The sequence below is a fragment of the Centruroides sculpturatus genome, unplaced genomic scaffold (assembly GCF_000671375.1).
Source record: "Centruroides sculpturatus isolate CEXI.00-Female unplaced genomic scaffold, Cexi_2.0 scaffold692, whole genome shotgun sequence".
Taxonomy (NCBI): domain Eukaryota; kingdom Metazoa; phylum Arthropoda; class Arachnida; order Scorpiones; family Buthidae; genus Centruroides; species Centruroides sculpturatus.
In genome coordinates, this window is record NW_019384902.1 from 128,511 (window position 1) to 153,855 (window position 25,345).

At 30.7% G+C, this 25,345-nt stretch overlaps 1 protein-coding gene and 1 pseudogene across 1 annotated transcript in view; one reads left to right on the top strand and one right to left on the bottom strand.

The window, feature by feature from the left end:
• The first annotated feature begins 6,129 nt into the window (after window positions 1-6,129).
• On the top strand, window positions 6,130-9,945 carry LOC111631507 (annotated as a pseudogene).
• A 10,420-nt stretch (window positions 9,946-20,365) lies between these two features.
• The window catches only part of LOC111631508, a 13,425-nt gene continuing 8,445 nt past the window's right edge, over window positions 20,366-25,345 (bottom strand). The window contains exons 3-7 of the mRNA XM_023375761.1: window positions 23,967-24,144; window positions 23,692-23,897; window positions 23,414-23,618; window positions 23,062-23,326; window positions 20,366-20,424 (exon numbers count right to left, since the gene is read on the bottom strand). Coding sequence (XP_023231529.1) covers window positions 20,366-20,424; window positions 23,062-23,326; window positions 23,414-23,618; window positions 23,692-23,897; window positions 23,967-24,144 — 913 coding nt within the window. The remainder of the gene's footprint in view (window positions 20,425-23,061; window positions 23,327-23,413; window positions 23,619-23,691; window positions 23,898-23,966; window positions 24,145-25,345) is intronic.

Sequence of the window (25,345 nt, forward strand, 5' to 3'; positions counted from 1 at the left end):
GTTTATGAAACTCTGAAAGACTTTTTTCATATTTTACTTTACCAAATATTTGTTCTTCATTCTTCCTTCTTAGTGCTCTGTTCTGCTTAGCTAAAGTAAGTAACGCTTTCTTTGTCTTCTCATCCATTTACAAAGCTAAAAAAATTAGCTCAAGCTGAAATTTTTTAACAAATAAATGATTAAGCTAAAAGATTATACAGAACCGGATAGATTTAGTGGATATGCAGAAATTTAAAAGATATAATGATAATACAAATTATATATTTACTGTTATTGATATATTTAGTAAATACGCTTGGGCTATTTCAATTAAAAAGAAAACGGGTGAAGAAATATCTAAAGCATTTGCTAAAATATTTAAGGAAAGAAAACCGGAAAAATTACAAACGGATAAACGAACTGAATTTATTAATAAAGTGACGCAACAGTTGTTTAAAGATAATAATATTCATTGGTTTACTACAGAAAATATAGAAATAAAATGCTCAGTAGTCGAAAGATTTAATAGAACTGTAAAGGCGAAAATGTGGAAATGTTTTACTACTAACAACACTAAAAAATGGATAATGTTTTAGATAAATTAATTAAAAATTATAACAACTCTTATCATAGATCAATAAAAATGACTCCTGTAGAAGCAAGTATAAAAGATAATGAATCGAAAGTTTATGAAAATTTGTTTAAAAGAAAAATTATATCAGAATCTCCTAAATATAAAGTAGGTGATAAGGTTAGAATATCTATATATAAACAACCATTTAAGAAAGGTTATTTACCGTCCTTCACAGAGGAAATATTTATAATATCTGAAGTGTTGAAGATCGATCCAATTACTTATGGAATTAAAGATTTAAATAATGAAGATATAAAAAGAACTTTTTATGAAAATGAGTTAGTGTTGATATAAAAAGATATAATAAAAAGGATAAAGTTTATAAGATAGAAAACATAATTAAAAAGAAAGGAAATAAATATTTAGTTAAGTGGTTAGAATATCCCGATTCATTTAATAGTTGGATTGATAAAAAAGACATTAATTAACAAACATTTTATTTTTTTTATATGATACACATTTTATTTTTATTTGTTTATTTATATGATGTACAGTACAGTACAATACAATCAGTTAAAATGGTGGTTGAAAACGGACAAGCCATGTCCTATCTTCCTGTGACGTAGAGAGATTTCACAATTCAAAATGGTGGATGAAAACAGACAAGCCATGTCCTCTCTTCCTATGATGTAGAGATATGACGTAGAGATATGACATAAAGAGATTTCTCAATTCAAAATGGCGGTTGAAAACGGACAAGCCATGTCCTCTCTCCCTGTGATTTCATAATCACTGATAAAATAACTGTTGGAAAAAAAGCTTATATTCAGGAAGAGCAATTAAAGCGTTTAAAAAATTTGGTAAAACATTTGTTAATTCTGATTTTGACATTCCCGTGTTTAGAAGATAAGGATATGGACTTATATCTTTATAAAACTTTCTTATTCGTCTTTCATGTCTTAAAGTTATTGTTATGTTTTTCTGTGAACAAAAAGTTTTAAACCAATCAGACTAACTTGAAGTTTCCAAATTTTGCCACTTATAATTTTCATTAAGCTCACATAGTAGTAATCCTAATTCATAAGTTCGTATAGAAGAAATAAAATGACTAGAGTTATATGCTAAGATCGCATTTTCAACATTTACAAGCCTTTGTTCCCATGTCATTTTATATGGTAATTGAAATCTCTCACCTGAATATGATTGTGTGAGCCCGAGGGTTTTGAGGGCGTAAACTTTTGAGTTTAACATATTTTTATATTAGAGGACGAAAAATAATTTATCGCAAGTTATAACGGAAATAGATCGGATATCGAATTTTACATATCCACAAGGTAGGAAGGAATAAAGACCAGTCATTGTCCGTTTGTTAATTAGTCATCGTGCACGTGCTAATTAGCATAACGAGTGAACGACCTGTTGACTCAGTGCAGGGTTTCTCATTTCCCAGGAAATTTGCCTCCAGCGGGATTATGGGAAAAATAATTTATTTTCCCGGGATCCCGGGAAATTCCGGGATGAGATAGTAAAATAGAATTTCATATGAATAAAAAATATCATACAGGAATATCATAAACTTAAATAATTTAATTTATTTTCTAGTAAGTAACTAAAAGTGTAGGGCCAATTTCACCCATTACGACGCATTAGGCTTAATTAATTTATGTTCTCCTACATTATGAAAGTAAAATAAAGCGTTTCATTGGAAGTTTTAATGAATATAATAATGATTATGAAAAAAATACTATTTTATTCCTAAAGATGAAATAAAAAACATACTTATTCCATAAATTTAATGACAAAAAAGACAATTATTTTGAATTGACCAAAAAATACAACTTCTCCAAAAAAAAAAATTATTTTTAGTTGAACATAAAAAATACTACTCAAAAAATTTATGAAAACAAAAATCTCTCTTTCTCTCTCAAAAAAACTTATAAATTTTCATAATGACTTCAAAAAACGAAAATGATTGATACTTTGATCACTTAATCTAGTTCTCAATTTGGTCACAAAAAGACTTGCAGCTGAAAACGCCAATGGTTTGATTTTATAAATTACAGTATATTAAAATAAATTGTTGTAAAATACGAGTAATTGACTAATAGAGAAATTTCAAATAATCACATTTACAGTTACAAACGATAGGATATAAATGGGAATGTAAGCTTTAACAAATTCTTTAACTTATAAATTCGAATTCGAAACTAAAGTGCGATGAGTGATATTTGCTTTCAGCGAGTGCTCCGCTGTTCGATGATGCGTAAACACAATACAGTACATAGATATTACATGTACTAACAAGTAGAGACTTGTAAAATATAGGTAATGATATGTAGCATGAAACCTCAAAATTTCTCTCTTAAGTGCGTCTTCAAGATGCAACTTTTCGTATAATAAATGATAGAAAGAAAACATGACATTATAAATTATTATTGAAATGCGAGATTTTCCGGGATTTTTCTCGTAGGGAATAAACGGCGGGAATCCTGGGAAAGAAACCCTATTCAGGGCGATCGTCCCCTCAGTGCGACCGTCCCTCCGCGAGATCATCAGGAAGGTCTGAGTACAGTGTCTCCCGTCCCGATCCTGTCCAAGGAGAAGCCGGTAGAAGATATAAGCCTGTGACAGACAGCCAGCTTCCATAGTCCAGGATGATCGTCGCATACCGTCCTCCAACATAAGGTATAATTGACCGCCAATATAACTCTCTCACTCTCGAGCCTTTGTAAACTCTCACACGCGGCATAATAAATAGTTAGATCGCTATCATAGATAGATTTGTGTTATCCACAAGAATTAATAGTATGTGAATGTGGTAAAAAAATTTCTAAATCATATTCATAGAAGGCGATTAAATAAAATTAAACTGTAGTGATTGTAAGGAGGAAAAATCTTTAGATGAATTTCATAAAAATAATAGGAATACTGATGAATATGCTTATATTTGTAAGGTGTATTTATTATTGAAAAAATATTGATTGTTTTTTTCCTCTTAATAAATGGAACAATCACGAACTCTTCACGAATTACGTCAATATTGTAGAGAAAATAATTTTAGAAAAAGCAGACCTAATTGATTTTATAGAGAGATATAAATTTACTAATATATTTAACTTTCATGATGATTTTATAACAAAACCAAGACAACCAAGAGAAAAAAATATATTTAGTAACTTTCATGAAGATATTTTTTCAACAGGGCCGGATTAACCCACTTTGGGGCCCTAGACATTTTCTTCTTACCGGGCCCCCTCTCTCACAAGAAATAGAGCACACAAAAAATATAAAACAATAAATAAAAGAAAACTAAGTAATGTGAAAAACTAAAACAAAACTTAAATTTTTATTAATAAAAAATATTTTAATACACAACAATAAATTTTAGTTTTTCTAGAAAAGTTTGAACAGTTTGCTTATAAATTTAAAAAAGTGAAATTTATTTTATTAATTAAATGTCTAACAAAAGTTGTTATACAAAAAATATTACCTTAAAATATTAATTTTCAACAAGACTGTGTCTTGTTTATAAAATCGTACTGCCTGCTGTGTTACCAGCTTAGAGGTATGAAGGAGTACATGTTAGGAGTTGCAATATGGCACAGAGTATTAAGTGCCCAAATCATGCGCGCATAAAAAAAGCCAGACTTGTAGGTAGCCTACTCAGAGGACCGAGAACCGAGTCAAAGTAAAATACAAAATGGTGACTCTCTCTACAAACAGGCAAACCGAAGTCAGGTGGTGAGAGTCGTTCCCACAGTCGTTCTAGGAATTGGACTGTGACCCTAGGACTGAACACGTAGTATTTTCTTTGTTGAACAAAATTTGTAATCTAATTTTGTAAATTTGGGAGTGCTTCAAACATGACATTAAAACAGGGTTTTATGTTGTTGCAAGTAGGTTTTTTAACATTATCTAGTATAGTAAAATCGTGAAACCGATAAAAATTTGACATTATATTAGGGTTGTCGTTACATCCGATGACGTTATAATCGGGTAAAACTGTATATTGTTTGTGCAAAATAAAAAAATAATTTCGGACGATTCAATAACCACGATTATTTTTTTCAAAAATGGGAAATTCTCGTTAGACATCGACAAAAATTCAATCCGGGCCGACGGGTTGCAACGCAGAGAAATTTTGAAATTGAATAGGTTAATTTCATCAAAAATGCATCGTGCACGATCTCGTGGTCGTGGCCGGCGAACTTTGAACGATTGCACCCAAAAGCAGCGATACCAAAGAAGATTGGATAATGAGAACGAGACCCGCTTTGAGCGTCAAAGTAATTCCACTTAGTAGTGTCTCCGAGACATAGTCGTGTCCCAAATACGGTTTTGCCGTTTTACTTGTTTAATTTAACCTTTTTGGTTAATATTTAAATAATATGATATTTTATCAGTTTTACCAGTATTATACAGTTGTCCAACAGAAAAGTAAATTATCTTATTTACAAATCTTTTCAAAATAGACTGTTTGACCGGGCCCTTTAAAAACCGGCCGTAGACATTTGTCTCATTTGTCTATGCGATGATCCGGCCCTGTTTTTCAAAACGAAGAAAAGAAAGAAAAAAGCAAATAAAATGTAGCATCTGTAATCATTACTATAAACCAACCTATGAGAATCTCCACATTGAAAAAAGAGAACATAAGAATGCATTATACAATGGTGAACCTATCCAAGAGATTGAGACAACATTCAAATCAAGATTAAAAACGTATTCGATTAGGAATATGTCTGATCATATCATACCAAGAGAATTTTTAGAAGATGTGAGAGATGAAGTTATTGAAATGATAACTGAGCAACTGAAAGAAATGGACTTGAAAGTAAATTTCAAATTTGTCTGTGAGTATGAAAGAGAAAATGAGAACATGGGCTTTTCATTTAAAACTGAGAATGAGATTATTTTAAAAACAACAGATTTGAATGCTTTTTACGATAGAGTGATTGATAAACTAATAAGAGAGATGGATGAATTTGAAGAAAAAGGATCTGGATGGACTTTAATAGACATATATAATTTAGAGCTAAGAATCAATAAATATGTTCAATTTAGAGGATCATCCTACATTGAATTACCAAAACAAATCAAAGACAAGAAAGCTGTATTGAATATTAAGAATGAAGATCAAGAATGTTTTGCTTGTTGCATCGCTGCATATTTAAATCCAGTAGGTAGAAACAATCATAATCCTGGTCGAATTAGTAATTACAACATTGAAAAAATTAAAGAAGCACTTAAAGGAATTAAATCACCTATCTCTTTACAAGATATAGATAAATGTAAAAAAAAGATTGAATGTATCAATAGATATTTATTGTAAAGAAGAGCAGTCTGAAAAGAAAAAAGAAACAGAAAAAGAAAAGAATTATCAAATATATCCTCTAAGAATAACAAAAAATAAACTAGATAAGCATGTAAATTTGTTATGTTTAAAAAATGAAGAAAAATCACATTACTGTTTGATAAAGGATCTATCTAGATTAGTTAGATCACAAATAACAAAACATACAAAAAAGATTTATATATGTGAAAGGTGTCTAACATATTATAATTCAACAGAACAATTAATGAATCATGAAACTGATTGTAAAGAAAAAAAGATGGGAAAGATTAGAATGATTGGAGGAAATATTTTCTTTGAAAACTTTAAAAAATCAATGAGGATTCCATTTGTAATATATGCTGATTTTGAATGTCTAACAAAGAAAATAGAAACATGTCAACCAGATCCATCTAAGTCTTATACAATGAAATATCAGCAACATGAATCAATGAGTTTTTCTTATTACATAAAGTATGTACATGAAGAATATAAGGAACCACTTATATACAGAGGGCCTGATGTAGTAAAAAAGTTTGTAGAGATGTTGGAAAATGAAGTTGAGGAAATCGAAAAGATATATAAAGACAAAAAACCAATAAATATGACTGTAGAAGATAAAAAACATTTTCTAAATTCTAATATCTGCCATATATGTGATGAGAAAATATATAAATATAAAGATAAAGTTAGAGACCATGATCATTTGACTGGGAAGTATAGAGTACCTGCTCATAATCTATGTAATTTAAAATATAAAAACCCTGACTTTATACCAGTATTTATTCATAATCTAACTGGATATGATGCCCATTTATTTGTCAAGGAACTTGGATATGATGAAGAGAAAATTGATTTGATACCAAAGAATGAGGAGAGATATACGTATATCATTTAGTAAGAAAATTGGAGAAATGAAACTTAGGTTTATATATTCATTTAAATTTATGGCAAGTAGTATTGATAAACTCTCCAGTAATTTTAAAAAAGAACAGTTTAGAGAAACATCTAAGTTTTTTCCTAATCATTTATTAGATTTAGTTATAAGAAAAGGTGTTTATCTTTATGATTATATGAATTCGTGGGAGAAATGTGAAATGGATAAACTTCCTCCAAAACAAGAGTTCTATAGTATATTAAATGAATGTGGTATAACGGATAAAGATTATGAACATGCTCAAAACCTTTGGGAAGCATTTAAGATTAGAAATATGGGTGAATATTCTGATTTATATGTGAAAACAGATGTTTTGATATTAGCAGACATCTTTCAGAATTTTAGAGATGTATGCATGAAAACTTATAAATTAGACCCAGCATGGTATTTCACAACACCTGGATTATCATGGGATGCTATGTTAAAAACAACAAAAGTTAAATTAGATTTATAAATATATAAACGGCTTGCTGTATATTATATTACAAATGTAAATTCGTCTCTGTAATCCAAAAACACACTTTGGTAGACGTATCTTACAGCAATTTCTGGTTAGCAAATTATCTTTTATTTTTCATTGGACTACAAATATATTTCGGGTTGGTATAATGTACCCCAACCCCTCCTCAGTGCTAGTTCAAATAAAACAAGAAATATTAAAACATGACAATGTTATATTATATGAAACAAACCAAATCACAAAAAACACTTACATTTCCTCATTATGTAAATTATAAAAATTGTTTCTTTTTTTTGATAAAATTTCACAGAATATATATAAATTCATTAATAAAAGTAGGATTAATAATATAGATTGCCTAAAAAATGCTAGTATTGTATACAGGTTAGAATGTGATTGTCAAAATCCATATTTGTACATAGGTGAAACAGGGCGCATGTTAGATGTTAGAATAAAAGAACATGAAGCGACAATAAGATTGAAGTACAATAACTCTCCGTGGTATGATCATACAAATAACAATAATTGTAAAATTAACCGAAATAATATAAAAATTCTGCATTTTGAAAGAGATGTTTATAAAAGAAAATTTAAAGAACATTTAGAAATAAGGAAACAAAAAAATAATTTAATAAATCTCTCAGAAGGTATGCAAATTGATTGCCGCTGGTATACATTAATAGATGGCGCTAAAACAAGTTAAAATGTTATAATTATGTTTAAACATGGTAAAATTATTTGTAAAAGAATTTTTTCATTGTAATCTTGATACTGGTATAAAGAAGATATTGTTTGTGTATCAAAAAGTTTTTACATACGTATATTAGGTTTTTGCTATGTTAACAATTTTTTACTACGTCTGTTATACACCCACGTGTAAAGAATTTTAAATAATTGTGGGTATTATAAAAGTTTGTTTGTTGGAAGTTATAGTTGTTGAATTTTAGATGTATATTAATATGAAATACACAATTTTAGGTTAAAATATAGATTAAGGATGAGGACGGTTTGCCCTCCCACTCCCTAATTTGTGAAATAAAAAAAAGAAACAATTTTTATAATTTACATAATGAGAAAATGTAAGTGTTTTTTGTGATTTGGTTTGTTTCATATAATATAACATTGTCATGTTTTAATAATTCTTGTTTTATTTGAATTAGCACTGAGGAGGGGTTGGGGTACATTATACCAACCTGAAATATATTTGTAGTCCAATGAAAAATAAAAGATAATTTGCTAACCAGAAATTGCTGTAAGATACGTCTACTAAAGCGTGTTTTTGGATTACAGAGACAAATTTACATTTGTAAATTAGATTTATTAACTGATTATAATATGATTTTAATGTTGGAAAAAGGAATAAGAGGTGGAATCTCCCAATGTTGTAAGAGATATGGAAAGGCAAATAACAAGTATATGAAAGATTATGATAAAAACAAGGAATCTAATTATTTGATGTATCTACATGCTAATAACTTATATGGATGGGCCATGAGTTAATATTTACCATATGGAGGATTTAAATGGTGTGAGGAAAATAATATTGATTTCTTCATGAATATTCCTGATGATAATGAAAAAGGATATATATTAGAAGTTAATTTGCAATATCCTAAAGAATTACATGATTATCATTCTGATTTTCCTTTAGCTCCAGAGAACAGAATACCAGATGGATCAAAACAATCTAAATTATTAACCACATTATATGATAAGAAGAAGTATGTGATTCATTATAGAAATCTTAAGCAATATTTAAAAATGGGAATGAAACTCGAAAAGATACATAGAGTATTAGAATTCAAGCAATCAGATTGGATAAAGAAATACATAAATCTGAATACAGAAATGAGAAAAAAAGCAACTAATGATTTCGAAAAATACTTTTATAAATCAACGAACAACTCTCTGTATGGTAAGACAATGGAAGATATAAGAAATCGTGTTGACATAAGATTATGTTGTGACGCAAAAAAGTAGAAAAATTAATCGCTAAACCGAACTTTAAACATTGAACCATATTTACTGAAAACCTATGTGCTATTCACATGTATAAGAAAAAAATAGTCTTTGATAAACCCATCTATGTGGGAATGAGCATATTAGATCTTTGGAAGCATTTAATGTATGATTTTCATTATAATGTGATGAAACCTAAATATAGAGATAACATAAAACTGTTATATCAGGATACGTACAGTTATATATATGATATAAAAACAGATGATATTTATCAAGATATGAAGGGAATGATCGATTACTTTGATACATCCGATTATCCTGAAAATAATCAATATGGTATACCGAGAGTTAATAAGAAGGAGTTAGGAAAAATGAAGGATGAAAATAATGGAAAAATAATGAAAGAATTTGTTGGTTTAAGAGCAAAAATGCATGCCTTAAAAGTAGATGATCAGGTTTCAAAGAAATCAAAAGGAGTAAAGAAATGTGTTGTTAAAAATAGGATATCATTTGATGATTATAAAGACTGTTTGTTTAATAAAACAGATCATTCCCGAACAATGAATCTAATTAGAAGTAAGAAACATGATATTTATTCAATAAAAGTAAACAAGAAAACATTATCACCACATGATGATAAGAGATATATATTGGAAGATGGAATTAACACATTACCATTAGGACATACATTTTTTCTTATATAAATGGACTCAAGAATAAAGAGGACTATCAATTGAGATAACTTTTCAAAACGAGAGAATTTAATAGAAGATTTAATAGGAGAATTTAAAGATGAAGTTAACAGGGATTTGATTTCTATATTTCAAAAGTTATCTGAACGTTTCATAAGAGAATTTAAAGATAAGGTTAATTGAGATTCAATATCTCATAATCAAAAATTGTCTGAATTTTTTATTAATGAATTTAAAGATAGAGTTAATTGGAAAAAATATCAGAACATCAAAGTCTCTCTGAAAATTTTATAAGACAACATGAAGATAAGGTTAATCATCTCTACTCATCAAATATTATCTTCGGAATTTATTCAAGAATATGAAAATAAAGTGGATTGGGAAGCTATATCTCGATTTCAAAATTTAGATAATGAGTTTATTAGGAAAAAATGCTCTAAAATTAAATTTAAATTCACTTTTAAGATATCAAACCATATCGGAACAATTACTGGAAGACTTAGATTTATTAAATGTATTAGACTGGAAAATAGTTTAACAATAAAAATGTATTCTAAAAAAGAACCAATTGAGTCAGATAATCGATTTTTTACCGTATTGCACTATTCACTAGTACACTGAAAACTGCTAGTTTTCCATTCGTTTCTGACTTTTGGAGGCTTAATAAATCCCGAGTATGTAAACTGGTATAAAAATTAAGAAAGAGGTAAACAGGTTAACATAAAGAAAAACACTTTTATTTTAATAAATATACTTCACCCCAAATGAAAAATATAGATAAAGTTTTGTTGAACTTACGTGGAATAGTTTTTCTGGCACTGTATGTGGATGATATATTTATTATTTATAATAGTAAAATAACATCACCTGAAAAAATTTTAACAAAAGCTAATGAAATTAATGAACATATTAAGTTCACTTATGAGAATGAGAAATTTGATAAACTTAATTATTTGGATATTACAATAACCAGGTTTAAAGATCATTTGGAGTATAGTAAGTATGAAAAACCTTGTAATGCAAACAAAGTTATAAATTTTAAATCTTATTGCCCGATTAGCCAGAAAAGAAATATTTACCTAATGGAAGTAAGAAAGATATTTTCTAGAACAACTAGAAGTGAAAAAAAGAATAGAAGAAATTAAAAAAATAAATAGAAAGTACTTGTTGAACAATTATCCGAAGAAATTGCTGGAGAATTGGTATGAAGAATACTTAAAAAGAAGATTTCAAGTAAAGAAAAAGCAGGAAATTAATAAGTATGTTTCTTTTCCATATATCAAAGGTATTTTCGAAAAATATAAAAAAATTTTTTGTGAAAATTTAATACAATTGGCTCCATTCCAAAAGAATAGATTATCTGAATTAATTAGAACTGAATCTTACAGAAAGAAAGATTTTTTAGAAGAAGGAGTGATTTATAGACTTCAATGTACGTGTGGAGTACCGTATTATTACGTTGGAGAAACGAAGCGAAAACTTAAAGTGCGGATGTCGGAACACTTGGCTGCAATACGAAATGAAATGAATACATCCCCGGTTCTTTTGCATTGTCACGTAAATAATTGTCAATTGGATATTAATAATGTAAAAATGATACATAAAGAAAAAAATATAGTTAAGAGAAAATTTAAAGAACATTTCGCGATAATTACGCAAAGTAATGATATGAATTTGAATAATGGAGTGATGCCAGCGGAATGCTGGGAAGAGTTAGTGTTATTTAAGAATTGTAAACGCGATGGTACTAGTGAGAAAAATGTGTCTTTCGTGGATGTTGGAGCGTCTTCTGTTATATCTTCTACTGAGAAAGATGTGTCGTTTGTAGATTTCGTTCCTGTTGTGCATTCTGGTTGTAAGAAACCCTACTGAAGAGGCCTTAGCAGGCGAAATGCTTTTGGGGTAAAGTATATTTATTAAAATAAAAGTGTTTTTCTTTATGTTAACCTGTTTACCTTTTTCTTAATTTTTATACCAGTTTACATACTCGGGATTTATTAAGCCTCCAAAAGTCAGAAACGAATTGGAAAACTAGCAGTTTTCCGTGTACTAGTGAATAGTGTAATACGGTAAAAAAAATGGAAAATAGTTGTTAAACATCAAGAATTATTTGAAGATTTTATTATAAAACATAACAACAAAAATTGATTGGTGTTGATGATATTTTAAAGAAAAGATTCTCCAACAAATTTATTGAAAATAATTATAAAAATACAGTAGAGCGTCGATTTTCCGAATCAATTGGGGACTGGGGTTGTTCGTATAACTGATATTTCGGATAATCGATTTATGTACGAAAAAATAGTTTAACGTATCTGATGTCAAAATTTTTATCCGTTGCGTGTCGCTTCGCGTTGAATTTTCGTCGATGTTAAGCCTAACAAAGACTATTGTATCGTTAAAAATTATTATTTTTTTTAATTTTGTACAAACAAAATAAATATATTGAAAAATATAAAAATGATAAAAAATTATGCTTCAGATGTTAATTTAGTATCAAAAACGTAAAATATTTCAGTAGCCCAAGACATAGCCAAAGATTGAACCGCCACAGCACTGGCGAAAATTTAAATTTGCCGACTAAAATTCTTTCGGATGATTGACGTTTCGGATGATTGACGTTTCGGATGATTGACTTTCGGAAAATTGACGCTCTACTATATAGTTGTTTCATTGTTAGAAAGAATTTGCAATAATTTTTTTCTAATATAAATGAGGACTGATATTAGTAATCTGGAGTTGGTATTAATTCGATACGGTGGGAAAGAAAGGTTTTATTATATTTGGAAGGATGGAAGAGGGTATTTACATATCTTTGATTATGTTGATACACATTATTGTAGATTTTTATGTACACCACAAGGTAAATTTATACATATTGATAGATAGTTTCCCATATAGAATTTAAGTTTGAGCTAATGAATTTTATGCTTGAGCTTAAATTCATTAGTGAAAATATTCCATTCACTGTTAAAACAATATTTATAAATTACATTGAATAAATTTTTTCCTATATAAATGGAGACATTGAAAAAACTAAACAATATTGGTAAACTTGAAAATATTTCAACAAAGAAACTAAACGAGTTGGAAATTGATTATGAATATCCTATTGATTATTTTTAAACAGTATCAACACGCTTTGGTGATAAAAAATTAGTAGTTCTTAGGGATGAAGAATTGAATGAATTTCAAGTTTTTCTTCCTGATAGATTTAATAAAAACTTAAAGGATGAAGATTTAGATGATATGAAAGATTTAAAATTTGTATACAAGGGTATGAAAAATTGTGGAAAAATATATAAAGCTCATATTATTAAGTTTGTTTGACTATTTTTATATTTACTTTTTATAATAAATCAACGAGATTTCATCGTTAATTTTCTCTTTAAATTCAGTGAATTTTACTATTGATTTTGATTAAATTCATTTAATTTTAAAGATCTTAAATTTTTTGGGGCAGAGTAGACATGTTTATTCTACTGTCAATCCAATATTTATTTCTCTTACTAGATAATTTATTTGTAAACACTTAATTTACTAGAGCATATTCAACTAGTTATGAAACACAGTTTTAGCTGAACACAGAAGACACTATCGGGGTCGATGTGGAAATCAGCAAGCAAATTCTATACCAAGTAATTAGACAAATAATAATCGATCAACGTGTTCCCAGTCTCTGGAATACGATTTTCTTTACTCGGTAAGAATCAGTTGTAACCAAGTAACAAGTCTATCTATGTCCTAGAACAGTGGTTCTCAACCTTTTTTGTTGATGTACCCCATTGCCCATTAGTTGTTTCTCAGGTACCCCTTATATTTTTGTATGTAAATTTTATAATTAATGCGTTAGATGTATACAGCCTTTATAACTGAGCGCCATAAAAAAACCTCTNGGTTATAAGTCAAGGCCCTTTTTTATGAGGCCCTTAAGGCCTATGCTTGAGATAACTCGGGTTATAGGCTTAAGGGTTATAATTAATTAAATTAAAAAGACGACACACAAGTAACTCTCGTATGTTGTCAGGCACGCTGTACCCGTTATGGCAGTCATTTTGGTCGACTCATAGGTCATGTATATTTATTGGCACAAGCGAATACAAACTAAAAACGAGCCCTAAAAAAAAAGATCCCACACCTAACGAAGAATTAATTAAATAAAAATTATAATTGTGTACTGACCTTGAAAGTAATGGCTGCGAATTTTTAAAGTTCAGAACGATACAAGAATCTTTTAATTCTTATAACGAACGTAACGTCTAAATTTGCAAAATATCAAGTAATGCACGCATGCAGTGACACGCATTGCATGGTGGGGGAACGATCCAGGTCTCGTTATTCCTAATACCAGTAATCCAGAAAAACACGAAAAGCCCCAATGTTATCTAGCAATAATTAAATTATAATAATAATTTTACTAGACTACAGGTTCACTCGGCACTAACAGCACAAATCAAGTGGATAAACAAGTTGTTTGGACTGTTAAAAGGGAAATCGGTGTTCATACTGGGATATTTTAAAGCAAGTTTTTGTCGTTTCTTGTTAATAATTTACAGCAAATTGATTAACATACGCCATTTTATAATGAAAGTTAGATGTACCCCTTTGATGTACGATTGTACCCCTAGGGGTACATGTACCCCCTGTTGAGAACCACTGCTTTAAGATTAGTAGGCACGACAATTTGTTTCCACCAATGCACTTGAGGGTGAGTTTGGCGGATATGCGACAGCAAATTAGGCCGAGCTCCCTCCCATCTGCAATCGAGATATGAAAAAGGACAAGTTAATGGGTTGAAGAAGCAGATGGTTTCATGATCCTCTCGATCTACTTCGTATAACATTTCGGTGCATTTGAAAGCTTCGTTACGGCAGGGCAGTCGTAACGAGGAAGAAAGCTGTTCAGTTATCAGACTGCGAATATGTCCCAGAGTCTTTTGGCAGGTAGGGCAGTTGGAGACTCTCGGGCGACATTGCAAACAGACTATGTGCCCATTGGTACATTGTGACACAGGTGGTTTTGCTACTGTAAAGCAAACTGGGCAGCTCACTAAGACCGTCAATGCTGCATTTTGATCAGAGGAGGCCATTATTCTCTGAAAGGGAGAAAAGTATAGGTGAGGTACCGAAGGACAAGGTGTATCATTTAAGTTCTTTTTTTCGAAAGGCCATTTTTCTCTCTTGTGAGGCCATCTCTCCCATTAAGTTTACACAACCGAATTAATTGTAATTAAGGAGATGATGATCAGCTAGTGGTAGGAGAAATAAATCGGGGTATGCAGCTTTGGGTGGGTCGAGGCATAACCCAGGGTTGATCTGCAACCAGACCTTGGCTTCTAAGAGCATAAGGAGGCGTTGACCCCATTTCTTCTTCTATTTCTGGTTCAGAGCTTGCCCTTTCCTCCTGATCTGTAGATTCATCGCTCGATCCTTCATCCTCTGATTCCGGAGATCCTTCTGGAGGAGTGGTAGGGATAGAAGACAAAATAAATTCATCCCAGGGGTCGGATATGAGATGTTGTTGCTGCTCCGTTGTATCTTCTTCCGGTGTGGAGATGAGTGATTTGGTTGGTGTTTCTGGGTCAAGGTTGAATTCCTGTCTAGCGCTAGTTGGTTTAATTCGGTCGGCGTGTACATGTAGAGTTCGTTTAGTGTTAATATTTTTAATCTTAAAATTAACGGGACCGAGGATTTCAATAATTCGATAAGGTCCCGACCATCCAGGAGCTAATTTCTGTTTTTGGCCTTTGGGTACAACAACTTCCTTTAATAACACTCGATCTCCCAGCTGATAGCATGGCGGTTTATTTTGTTGGTGGTGTCTAATTTGCCTCGCCTCTGCCGCTTGTTCGGAAAATTTTTGAACTGTTTGATGGGCGCTTTGCATTTGTAATTGTAATTCAGAGGCGAAATTGGTTTCCACATCATAGGATATGATAGCAGGGCTTGTAACTAGGTTAAATGGATAAGTTGGGTCTATCCCATATAAAAGGAAAAAGGGACTTTCATTTGTGGATGCATGGGTAGACGTATTATAGGCAAGTAAAGCGTAAGGGATCTATTCGTCCCAATCTCTCTGGTCCTTGGCCACATAGTGAGATAGGATATCAATTAAAGTTTTGTTAAATTGTTCAACGACACCATTACAGGAGGGATGATTGGCAGTTGTGAGGAGTCTTTTTATTTGTAACGGCTTACACACNTCATAGGCCATGTATATTTATTGGCACAAGCGAATACAAACTAAAAACGAGCCCTAAAAAAAGATCCCACACCTAACGAAGAATTAATTAAATAAAAATTATAATTGTGTACTGACCTTGAAAGTAATGGCTGCGAATTTTTAAAGTTCAGAACGATACAAGAATCTTTTAATTCTTATAACGAACGTAACGTCTAAATTTGCAAAATATCAAGTAATGCACGCATGCAGTGACACGCATTGCATGGTGGGGGAACGATCCAGGTCTCGTTATTCCTAATACCAGTAATCCAGAAAAACACGAAAAGCCCCAATGTTATCTAGCAATAATTAAATTATAATAATAATTTTACTAGACTACAGGTTCACTCGGCACTAACAGCACAAATCAAGTGGATAAACAAGTTGTTTGGACTGTTAAAAGGGAAATCGGTGTTCATACTGGGATATTTTAAAGCAAGTTTTTGTCGTTTCTTGTTAATAATTTACAGCAAATTGATTAACATACGCCATTTTATAATGAAAGTTAGATGTACCCCTTTGATGTACGATTGTACCCCTAGGGGTACATGTACCCCCTGTTGAGAACCACTGTCCTAGAACAATGGATCCTGCTCAGGCTTTCATAAGAGTGAACCACAGAACAAAGTAACTACCGAAAACTTTTTCATTTTCTGGGATTTGATAAAAACTTGAAATAGAACAGTAATAGTGTAGTTGAAACTAATGAATTGATAAACGAGAGATCTCATCTAAAGCTAAAAAGGGTGAGGAACCCACAAGACGTTTGGGACATGAAAAACCATGACTACACCTTGAAAATTTGCCGTAGAAAAAAAAGGAAAACGTAATTTTTTTTTAATAACCTACACTCTCAAGAGGGCATTAGAATAGACAATAAAAAGACATCAGACTTAGCAATCTTTTACAACATAAAGTATGAAATAGACGTGCTTGATCAGGTGTTAATAATAATAATATCCACAAATATAACAAGATTAAATTTTTAAATAGAATACGAAGCTATATAGCGCGAGTGTCTTGAATAAATAAAATGCTTGTTGCATATAGCGCCAAAAGTGCCAAAGTGATGTGTTGGTAAAAATGTTCATACGTCTTCCTGAAATATCACCATTCAATATTTTGTTGCATTTGGACTACTAAATAAGAGTTAAAACTGTTAAAAGTTATTAAACAGTTCTAGCCATTGTTAAATTTAATTACGATTAATTTTTAAAGTCAATACTGTACGAAGGTATTTATAACGAAACAGTACTGTAAATTCGACAATAATTTTCTTTACATTATTTACAGTATTTCTCACATTTAAAATTTATTTAAGATAAATGGATCGGATTACGATATTCTGCAATTACAAACAACAGAAATCCATTTTGTGTAAATGTAGTGATAGATTAAAATCCATGCTCCTCGAATATTTTAAAACAAATTAAAGAGTGAGTTTCTGTAATTATCTTTTAAATACTTACGTTGACATATTCTAATTTGCATTAATATCGTTTTCGTCTGCTATAACGATAATTACCATTAGTTTTAAATCACATACAGTGTTTCTAATTATAGTTCCTTTTTAATCGTATTTTTTGTTTATAAATATCTGGAAGAAGGACGAGAAATCGTAAAATCAATGCAGAATGCAACGGACATATCTATAATATAATCGAGACGGGTTGATAATAATAATAATGATAATAATAAGTGCAGAGCCCAAACGGTTAGGAGTTGGAAGCTGAAATTTGGTACACAGATAGGGTACGTCACGAAAACGCACACTAAGAAGGGATTTTTCGAAATTCCTCCCGGGGGGGAGAAAGACAGGATTAAGGCTTAACAATTCCATCAACAATGGAAGTGTTAAGTAACAATGGCGGTGTTAGGTAACAATGGAAGTGCTAAGTAACAATGGAAGTTTTAAGTAACAATAAAAGTTTTAAGTAACAATGGAAGTGTTAACAATGGAAGTGTTAAGTAACAATGGAAGTGTTAAGTAACAATGGAAGTGCTAAGTTACAATGGAAGTGCAAAGTAACAATGGAAGTTTTAAGTAACAATAAAAGTTTTAAGTAACAATGGAAGTGTGAACAATGGAAATCTTACGTAACAATGGAATTATTAAGAGAAAGCGACGTGCGATACGCAGACGCAGTTTTTTCGTTTTTGCGGGAAATCGAACATATTTTTAGACCCATCTAAAAATTCTCTAAGGGGACCCAATTCTTGCATTCTGTGAAAACGGGTAAGGTTGACTGTAACGTTACTTTTGCCCGAGCAACGCCGGGCCCACCTGCTAGTTTTGTATAAGCAAACGATTAGGCCTACGTAATTTAAATCAAGCATGTCGAGAATTCCTGACCATTCCGTCAAGAGTTAAGAACGTGTGTTATGTACAGTGCATGACTTAGCATGTCAACAGAACGACAAGAGATTACAATACTTGTGTTCGAATATATTAAGTTCGAAATGGCAGGAAATTTTCCCATCAAACGAACGGCTGAACTGTGAAGCAACAACCATGGATAGACTCGTTCGTAGGCCAGTAAATATACATATTGACGAAACATACATCTTCACAATAGTTTTAAAATGGGTCAAGAAAAAAGTTAATAATAAAAAATCTCTTAAGGCAAGTCGTGAAACCATTTCTTCCGTACATGCGATTTCTGACAATACCAGAATGGTTTCTGGAATCTCAAGTATTCGTCGAACCGATCTTAACGGACGTAGAAAGAGATGCAATAAGATGTTACTTGCAAAATAAGGATTTTGACGAGACATGGTTGAATCCTGATAGAATTTGTGCCATTAAATGCCCAAGAAAGCACGAATTGCTCTCTTCCTGGTTGTCTTATGTAAATCGAAGTGCATACATTATTAACAAAGTAAAAAGAATGAATACAAATATTCGATTTATATGCGACATAGTTGCTAAGGAAGATTGTTATATCAAGAAATTGCATCTTCCTATAACACATTGCAGGGAAAAAGGTATATCTGTAAATTTGTATTTTTATTTTAACTCGATCTCTCGGAAGAAATACCATTTCGGAAAAGCATGTAATACGAACGGATGTATTTTATTTCATGGTCCTCTACGGATTGCAAAGTTTACATTTTATCGAGTGATTGTTAAAATTGTTGAGAAACACATCGTTGCAGAAAATAACAAGAATCAGTCCCCTCGGCAAATTACTACAATCCGTTTCGAAGGAATTCAAAGTTTTAAAGATTTGCAATATGGATTGAGATTGAAAGATGAATTTGAGTACTTCTACTTCGATGTTATGCCCTATTTTTAAAAACGGTTTCACAAATTATTATATAATGTTCATTTCGTAATATTTAAAAAATTACGCGTTTTAATTTCGAATAATTAAATTTAATTTTAACTCTCGAAGTTTTTTGAATTATTTAAGTTATATTCTTTGATTGTATCCATCCTGTAGGCATTAAGAGAACCTTTTCTTTTCAGGCCCATTGTATCAATACATTCGTCCATGCTCACAATTGGACGTCCCAATGGTGAAAGACGGAGCGCAACACATTTTTATCAGATTATCAGTAAAAGTTCTATGGGGTTTTCCGGATTCGATCCCGTCTTGGCTGTCTATAGGCGGATTCAAAATAGGATCGGAACTAAATACCTTTAATAACTAACTGTACTCCCGAAACTTTCGAGCGACTAAGCCCTACATGTGAAAATAACGACACTTCGTCGTTTAGATGCCATTTTATAATTATGTCTCACTATAGGCAAAGCACGAAAAAAGCAACCTTTTCTTTCAAGTGTTGTTCTTTTAAAAACTCAATTTTAACATAAAAAACAAATTAAAATTATATTATTTCAAAAACACGATATTAATCTTAGGCGGAAAAGGACTTTCGGCTTACAACAGAAATAAGTGCAAACAAAACCAAATTTAATGAAAGATATTCTTTACTCGTTTCTTCGAATTCGCATGAAATTATGTCAATGTTTTATTCCGTTTAGTCTAAATTTCAAAGATCTATAATGCCATAAGAAAATATTATGTTCGTTCACTTCAAACTGTAATAAAAGTATAATGGAAATATATACACATATAAATGAAAATGCAAAGTAAAAAGTAGTCAAAATTTTTATTGTATAAAAGAAATTATACAAGGATAAATGGGGAAAAAGTGCATAATCAACTAAGTTATTGTGCATTTTTTACTTCCCGTTAAATGTAATTTACTTCAAACAAACATTATTTGATATTCTATGAGGGAATACAGAATTCCGAAGAGAAACTATCAAGAAAGAAAATTAAATTATTATTCATTCTAAAACATTTTTTGAAGTTATTCTAATTTTTCATCCCTATGAGCACCTAAGAGGACCTTTTCATCAACCCATTATGGGTTCGGTCGAATCTAGTGAGGAATGAAGCCCGATATACCTGAACGGCTCACCTCCCAAAAAATTCAAAGTGTTTTTCGACCTGTTCCGAATCGATCTGGACTTTCCCAGCGCTATAGGCTGACATCGTATGCCTGGCCATCTCTATCAGACCAGACTTATATCTATGCAAAGAAGACAATTGCCTATGGCAGGATTCCTTAAATCCGTTTGCAAATTCACATATAAATTAAAGTATACAAATTTAAAGTGTACAATGAACTAATCTAACATAGTGACATTAAATTAGACTGTTATTGTTCATAAATGTAAAAAATAAAATTGTTAATTATTTCTTAAAAGTCCGCATTCCAAGCTTTGTCTACGACTCGTAATGTTCTTAATCTGGAACTTCCTATAGAGTAATTAAAGCACTCAGATTACATATAAAATAAATTATTTTAAAAGTAATATGTCGGAAAACTTACCATAAAATGACTCTTTTATTTTATGTCGACTTTCGGTTGTGTCGAATCTTCAGACGAGAATAAAACTGATCTTTCAGCTGTTAAAGATTCAATGAAAAACAACTTTATGAATATTAATTTTGAAATTCTTATTAGGCAACGAAGTTTATAGAAGATATCTAAAATAATTTCTCTGTAATCAGGAATTTTCCAGATCATACGGAAATTCTTTCAATATAAATTTATATTATATTGATAGAGTTTTATTGAAAATTATAAATGTGATTGCCGCGGGCGGCTGATAAGTCCGTTAAAGACTGTCATTTTCGATTTTCTTGGAGGATTTTGGGCGAGTCTTGTGTGAAAAGTAAACGATCGAAGTTGGAAAGGAATTTCATGTAAGGCAATTTATGGGTTTGAGAAATCCCACAGGAGCATAAATTTAAAGTGTGAAAGATCAAACAGCACCCACTCGAATCAGGACTGACACCACCTGTGACATGTGGTCAAAGAAATCTTTCGATAAACGCACAAGAGGTCATCTAAAGATGAAAACATTTTAGTAAATGTGTGGATAGATTGAGGAATATAATGTTAATATTACGAAAACCTGCAATTTGCATTGTTACTTATGATTTCAGCTTTATTACTCAATGTTCATTTCTGACTATTGACTTCACTACATTATAAAACATATCTTTAATGAATAATTTAAAGCTCATTGCATAATAATCAGCAATATGTTCACTACAGATCGCAGTTAATCTATTTCTTGACTATATAAAACACTTTTTATGGGATTGATTTCGTATACAATAGAGCGTCGATTTTCCGAATGAATTGGGAACTGGGGTTGTCCGGATAACTGATATTTCGGATAACTGATTTACGTACGAAAAAATAGTTTAACGTATCCGATGTCGAAATTTTTATCCGTTGCGTGTCGCTTCGCGTTGAATTTTCGTCGATGTTAAGCCTAACAAAGACTATTGTATCGTTAAAAATTATTTTTTTATTTTGTACAAACAAAATAAATATATTGAAAAATAAAAAAACAATAAAAAATTATACTTCAGAAGTTAATTTAGTATCAAAAACGTAAAATATTTGAGTAGCCCAAGACATAGCCAAAAATTGAAGCGCCACAGTACTGGCGAAAATTTAAATTTGTCGACTGGAATTCTTTCGGATGATTGACTTTCGGAAAATCGACGCTCTACTGTATTTTGTTTCAGAAAATATATAATAAATACTAAATCAAGTTTAGATTGGTATATAAACTTGATTTAGTGATGCTGTGTAGCTGTAGACAACGTACACAGCATCATACATATTCAAAGCTACGATGTATTGTAATTAATCAGCCAGTCATACAAATTAAAACATCCAGAAACGAGTTGGGTAACTTCCTCGGCTGTTATGAAATTTTATTTAAAAAATAACTTGTATATTATTAATGCTAATTAATAAAAGTTTGTATGGCGCTATCTACTATTAGATTTTATTTTAACAATTTGATATTATTAATTGCAATAAAATCGCAAAAGTATTAATTTTGAGGACATAAATAAGTTTTAAAAAATTATAAATGCTAAAAATGAGTAAAATGTTTATAAGTTCAACGGCTTTCGAGATATGATTCATTACTCTCTCTGTCTCTGAACAACACTGATACAAGGTTTAAGAATAACATTGAATAATATAATAGTTTCCAATTATATTCCGATTTTGTGACGTGTAGAGATAATTTGAATTTTAGTTAGTAATGATATCCACGATCACAAAAAATACTTAAAATCAACACAAAAAAATAGTTTAAAATATACGAAAATAAATAAATAATTTATATAATAATAATTACCCGTATTTTGTGAATCATCGACGTCATTATCTTGCATTCGAATTTTGTTCAAATTACTCTTTATAAAACAGAAAATTAGGGAGAGAAGGCAACAGAATACACCTTGAAATAGCCCATAAAAAAATGGAAACAGCATAATTGATGTTTGTTTCTAAGAGTAAAGTCTCTTCTAATTACAAAAATCATAATCTTGCAATCTACAATATAAATCAAAGACATACATATGGAGGTATCAAAGGATAAAACAATAATGCCGAATGCAACAGAAAAATTCTGAATCCCGCTCTCAATAGCTATTGCAGTGCAGGCTGCTTTGGAGTTTCTACTGACGAAAGCTATGACATATCCAATTATAATTCCAGTTATGGGAGATAATAAAGAGGTTATAATAACTTTCCACGATACTATACTAAACATGTGTTGAGAGGAAATAATCTCCATTATCACGAAAATTATAATCGTTATCATACTTGTTGCACTTTCCCACTATTAATAAAAACAGAAATAGTTTCATAATATAATATAAATGATTAAACTTAACACCTTAACTATTTAGGAAATCATGTTTTATACCTTAGTTATATAAGAAGATACTTTAGGAGCTTTGTATTTTATTATCATACCCAAAATCAAGGGAGGAACAATCATTAATAGTGATAATGCAATATTTTCATAAGGTATTTTTAAGTTCTTGGCTTCTGTATTACTTGCATATATCCAAAGATTCAAAGGCATCAAGCCCAGTGATGCTACGATAGATATTGTAGTCATAGTCACACTATGACATGGTAAATATTAATTTTATGGATAATATTCTCTGTAGCTAAATATAGTAAACAATTCTTACATACCTCAGGGAAACATCGCCATCCAAATAATATGTAAAGAGGTTAGAAACAGCACCTCCGGGACAACATGATATTATAAGCAAACCAGCCGCTAGACTCGACTCGAATTGAAATATAACGTTATAAATAAATCCAATCAATGTCATTATAACAAATTGGCAAAAGAGACCAATAGCTGGACCAACGGGTTTTAGGATTCCTTTATAAATCTATTAACGTAAAAAATGTAATAGTTACTGCTAATTAAACAAGAAATAAACAGAAATAAATAATAATACCTGATTCCGAGAGATGTCTGCACCCATGGCAATCATTATAATTATTAGGGAAACTATCACAAATATATTCTTAGTTATTTTAAGATCTTTGTTGATATAATAAATGGATGTAGCATTAGATGTTGAATTACTTTCCAGAAAATCCAATGTATTGTTTTCCATGTCGTATTCACTACACCTAATTTAAGAAATAGAATTATACATTTGTTTGAGTTGTAACTTTCAGTACCTACAATGTCTTTTAAATGTTCATGCTTAATGTCTTATTAAATAAGTTCTTGCAAAGATGATGATGATAATGAGGATTCGTGGAATATTAAAAAGTGCACAACACAAATACTGTTTTATTATTGTAATAAATATTTTTCTAATAAGGTTTTAAAATCTAATTAATGAAGTTATTAGCATTTGTTTTGGTTCTGTGAAAAAAAAATAAATAAATTTAGTATAAATTCCTGTAAATTCTGAAATAAATACAATTATAAGCATTTAGGTCAATTACACAATTATTAAAATGAATGTTTTATTTTCAGTTTTTTCTTTGTAAAAATTATCTACAAATACTTCTTAATAAGACATTAAATCTTTTGATATGTCAGCTTGATGAGTCTTAAGGTAAAATCACAGTAGGGAGAACTGACCAGCATTGGGGAGGGTGAACGGAAATAATATTTTCTTTCTCATAAGTTATGAAGTTAGTAAATCCATTTTGAGGGGCACGATTAATTTTTGCTTCTTTCTTCTACCACGGCAGATGCGGCTTTGATATGAGTGCTAACGAAAAATTACATAAGCCTAATTTACAGCATCATCATCTAATAACAGGCAACACGGCACATCTAATTCTCCGTAGATGTTACTTACATCGAAAAAACGTTTGTACTAATATTTTCACTCTGTTCCGCTGTAAATTCTACTCTAACCGCTACTGCAACATGCAAGAGAAATTTAAGGCGAAACGTTTTATACTATGATCGTCTTTAGACGAGATAAACGAAACACTTGTCCTCTTTTCGGATCGAGTAAAAACTTCAACAAATGTATATCGTAAATGACTTTGATGCCATCTTGTATTCTTCTGAAAACCGTTAAAAAACTAGATAATGTAATAAAAATTTCTTGATGTATTTATTTATCTTCGAGCTTTGTCCTCCTATGGAAAATTCTGCCAACGTCCGTGATCTGTACTATGCTTTAGAGTTTAGATTGACATTATAATTTATATATATATAGAGAGAGAGGGCGCCTAACGCCTACCTCTAGTGTCAAATTACTTTATTCCAATCATTTAATTAGCCATATTATAGCCCAATATTTAGGCGATCATTTGATAATTTATTATATATATATATATATATATATCGTATGCAACTAATATG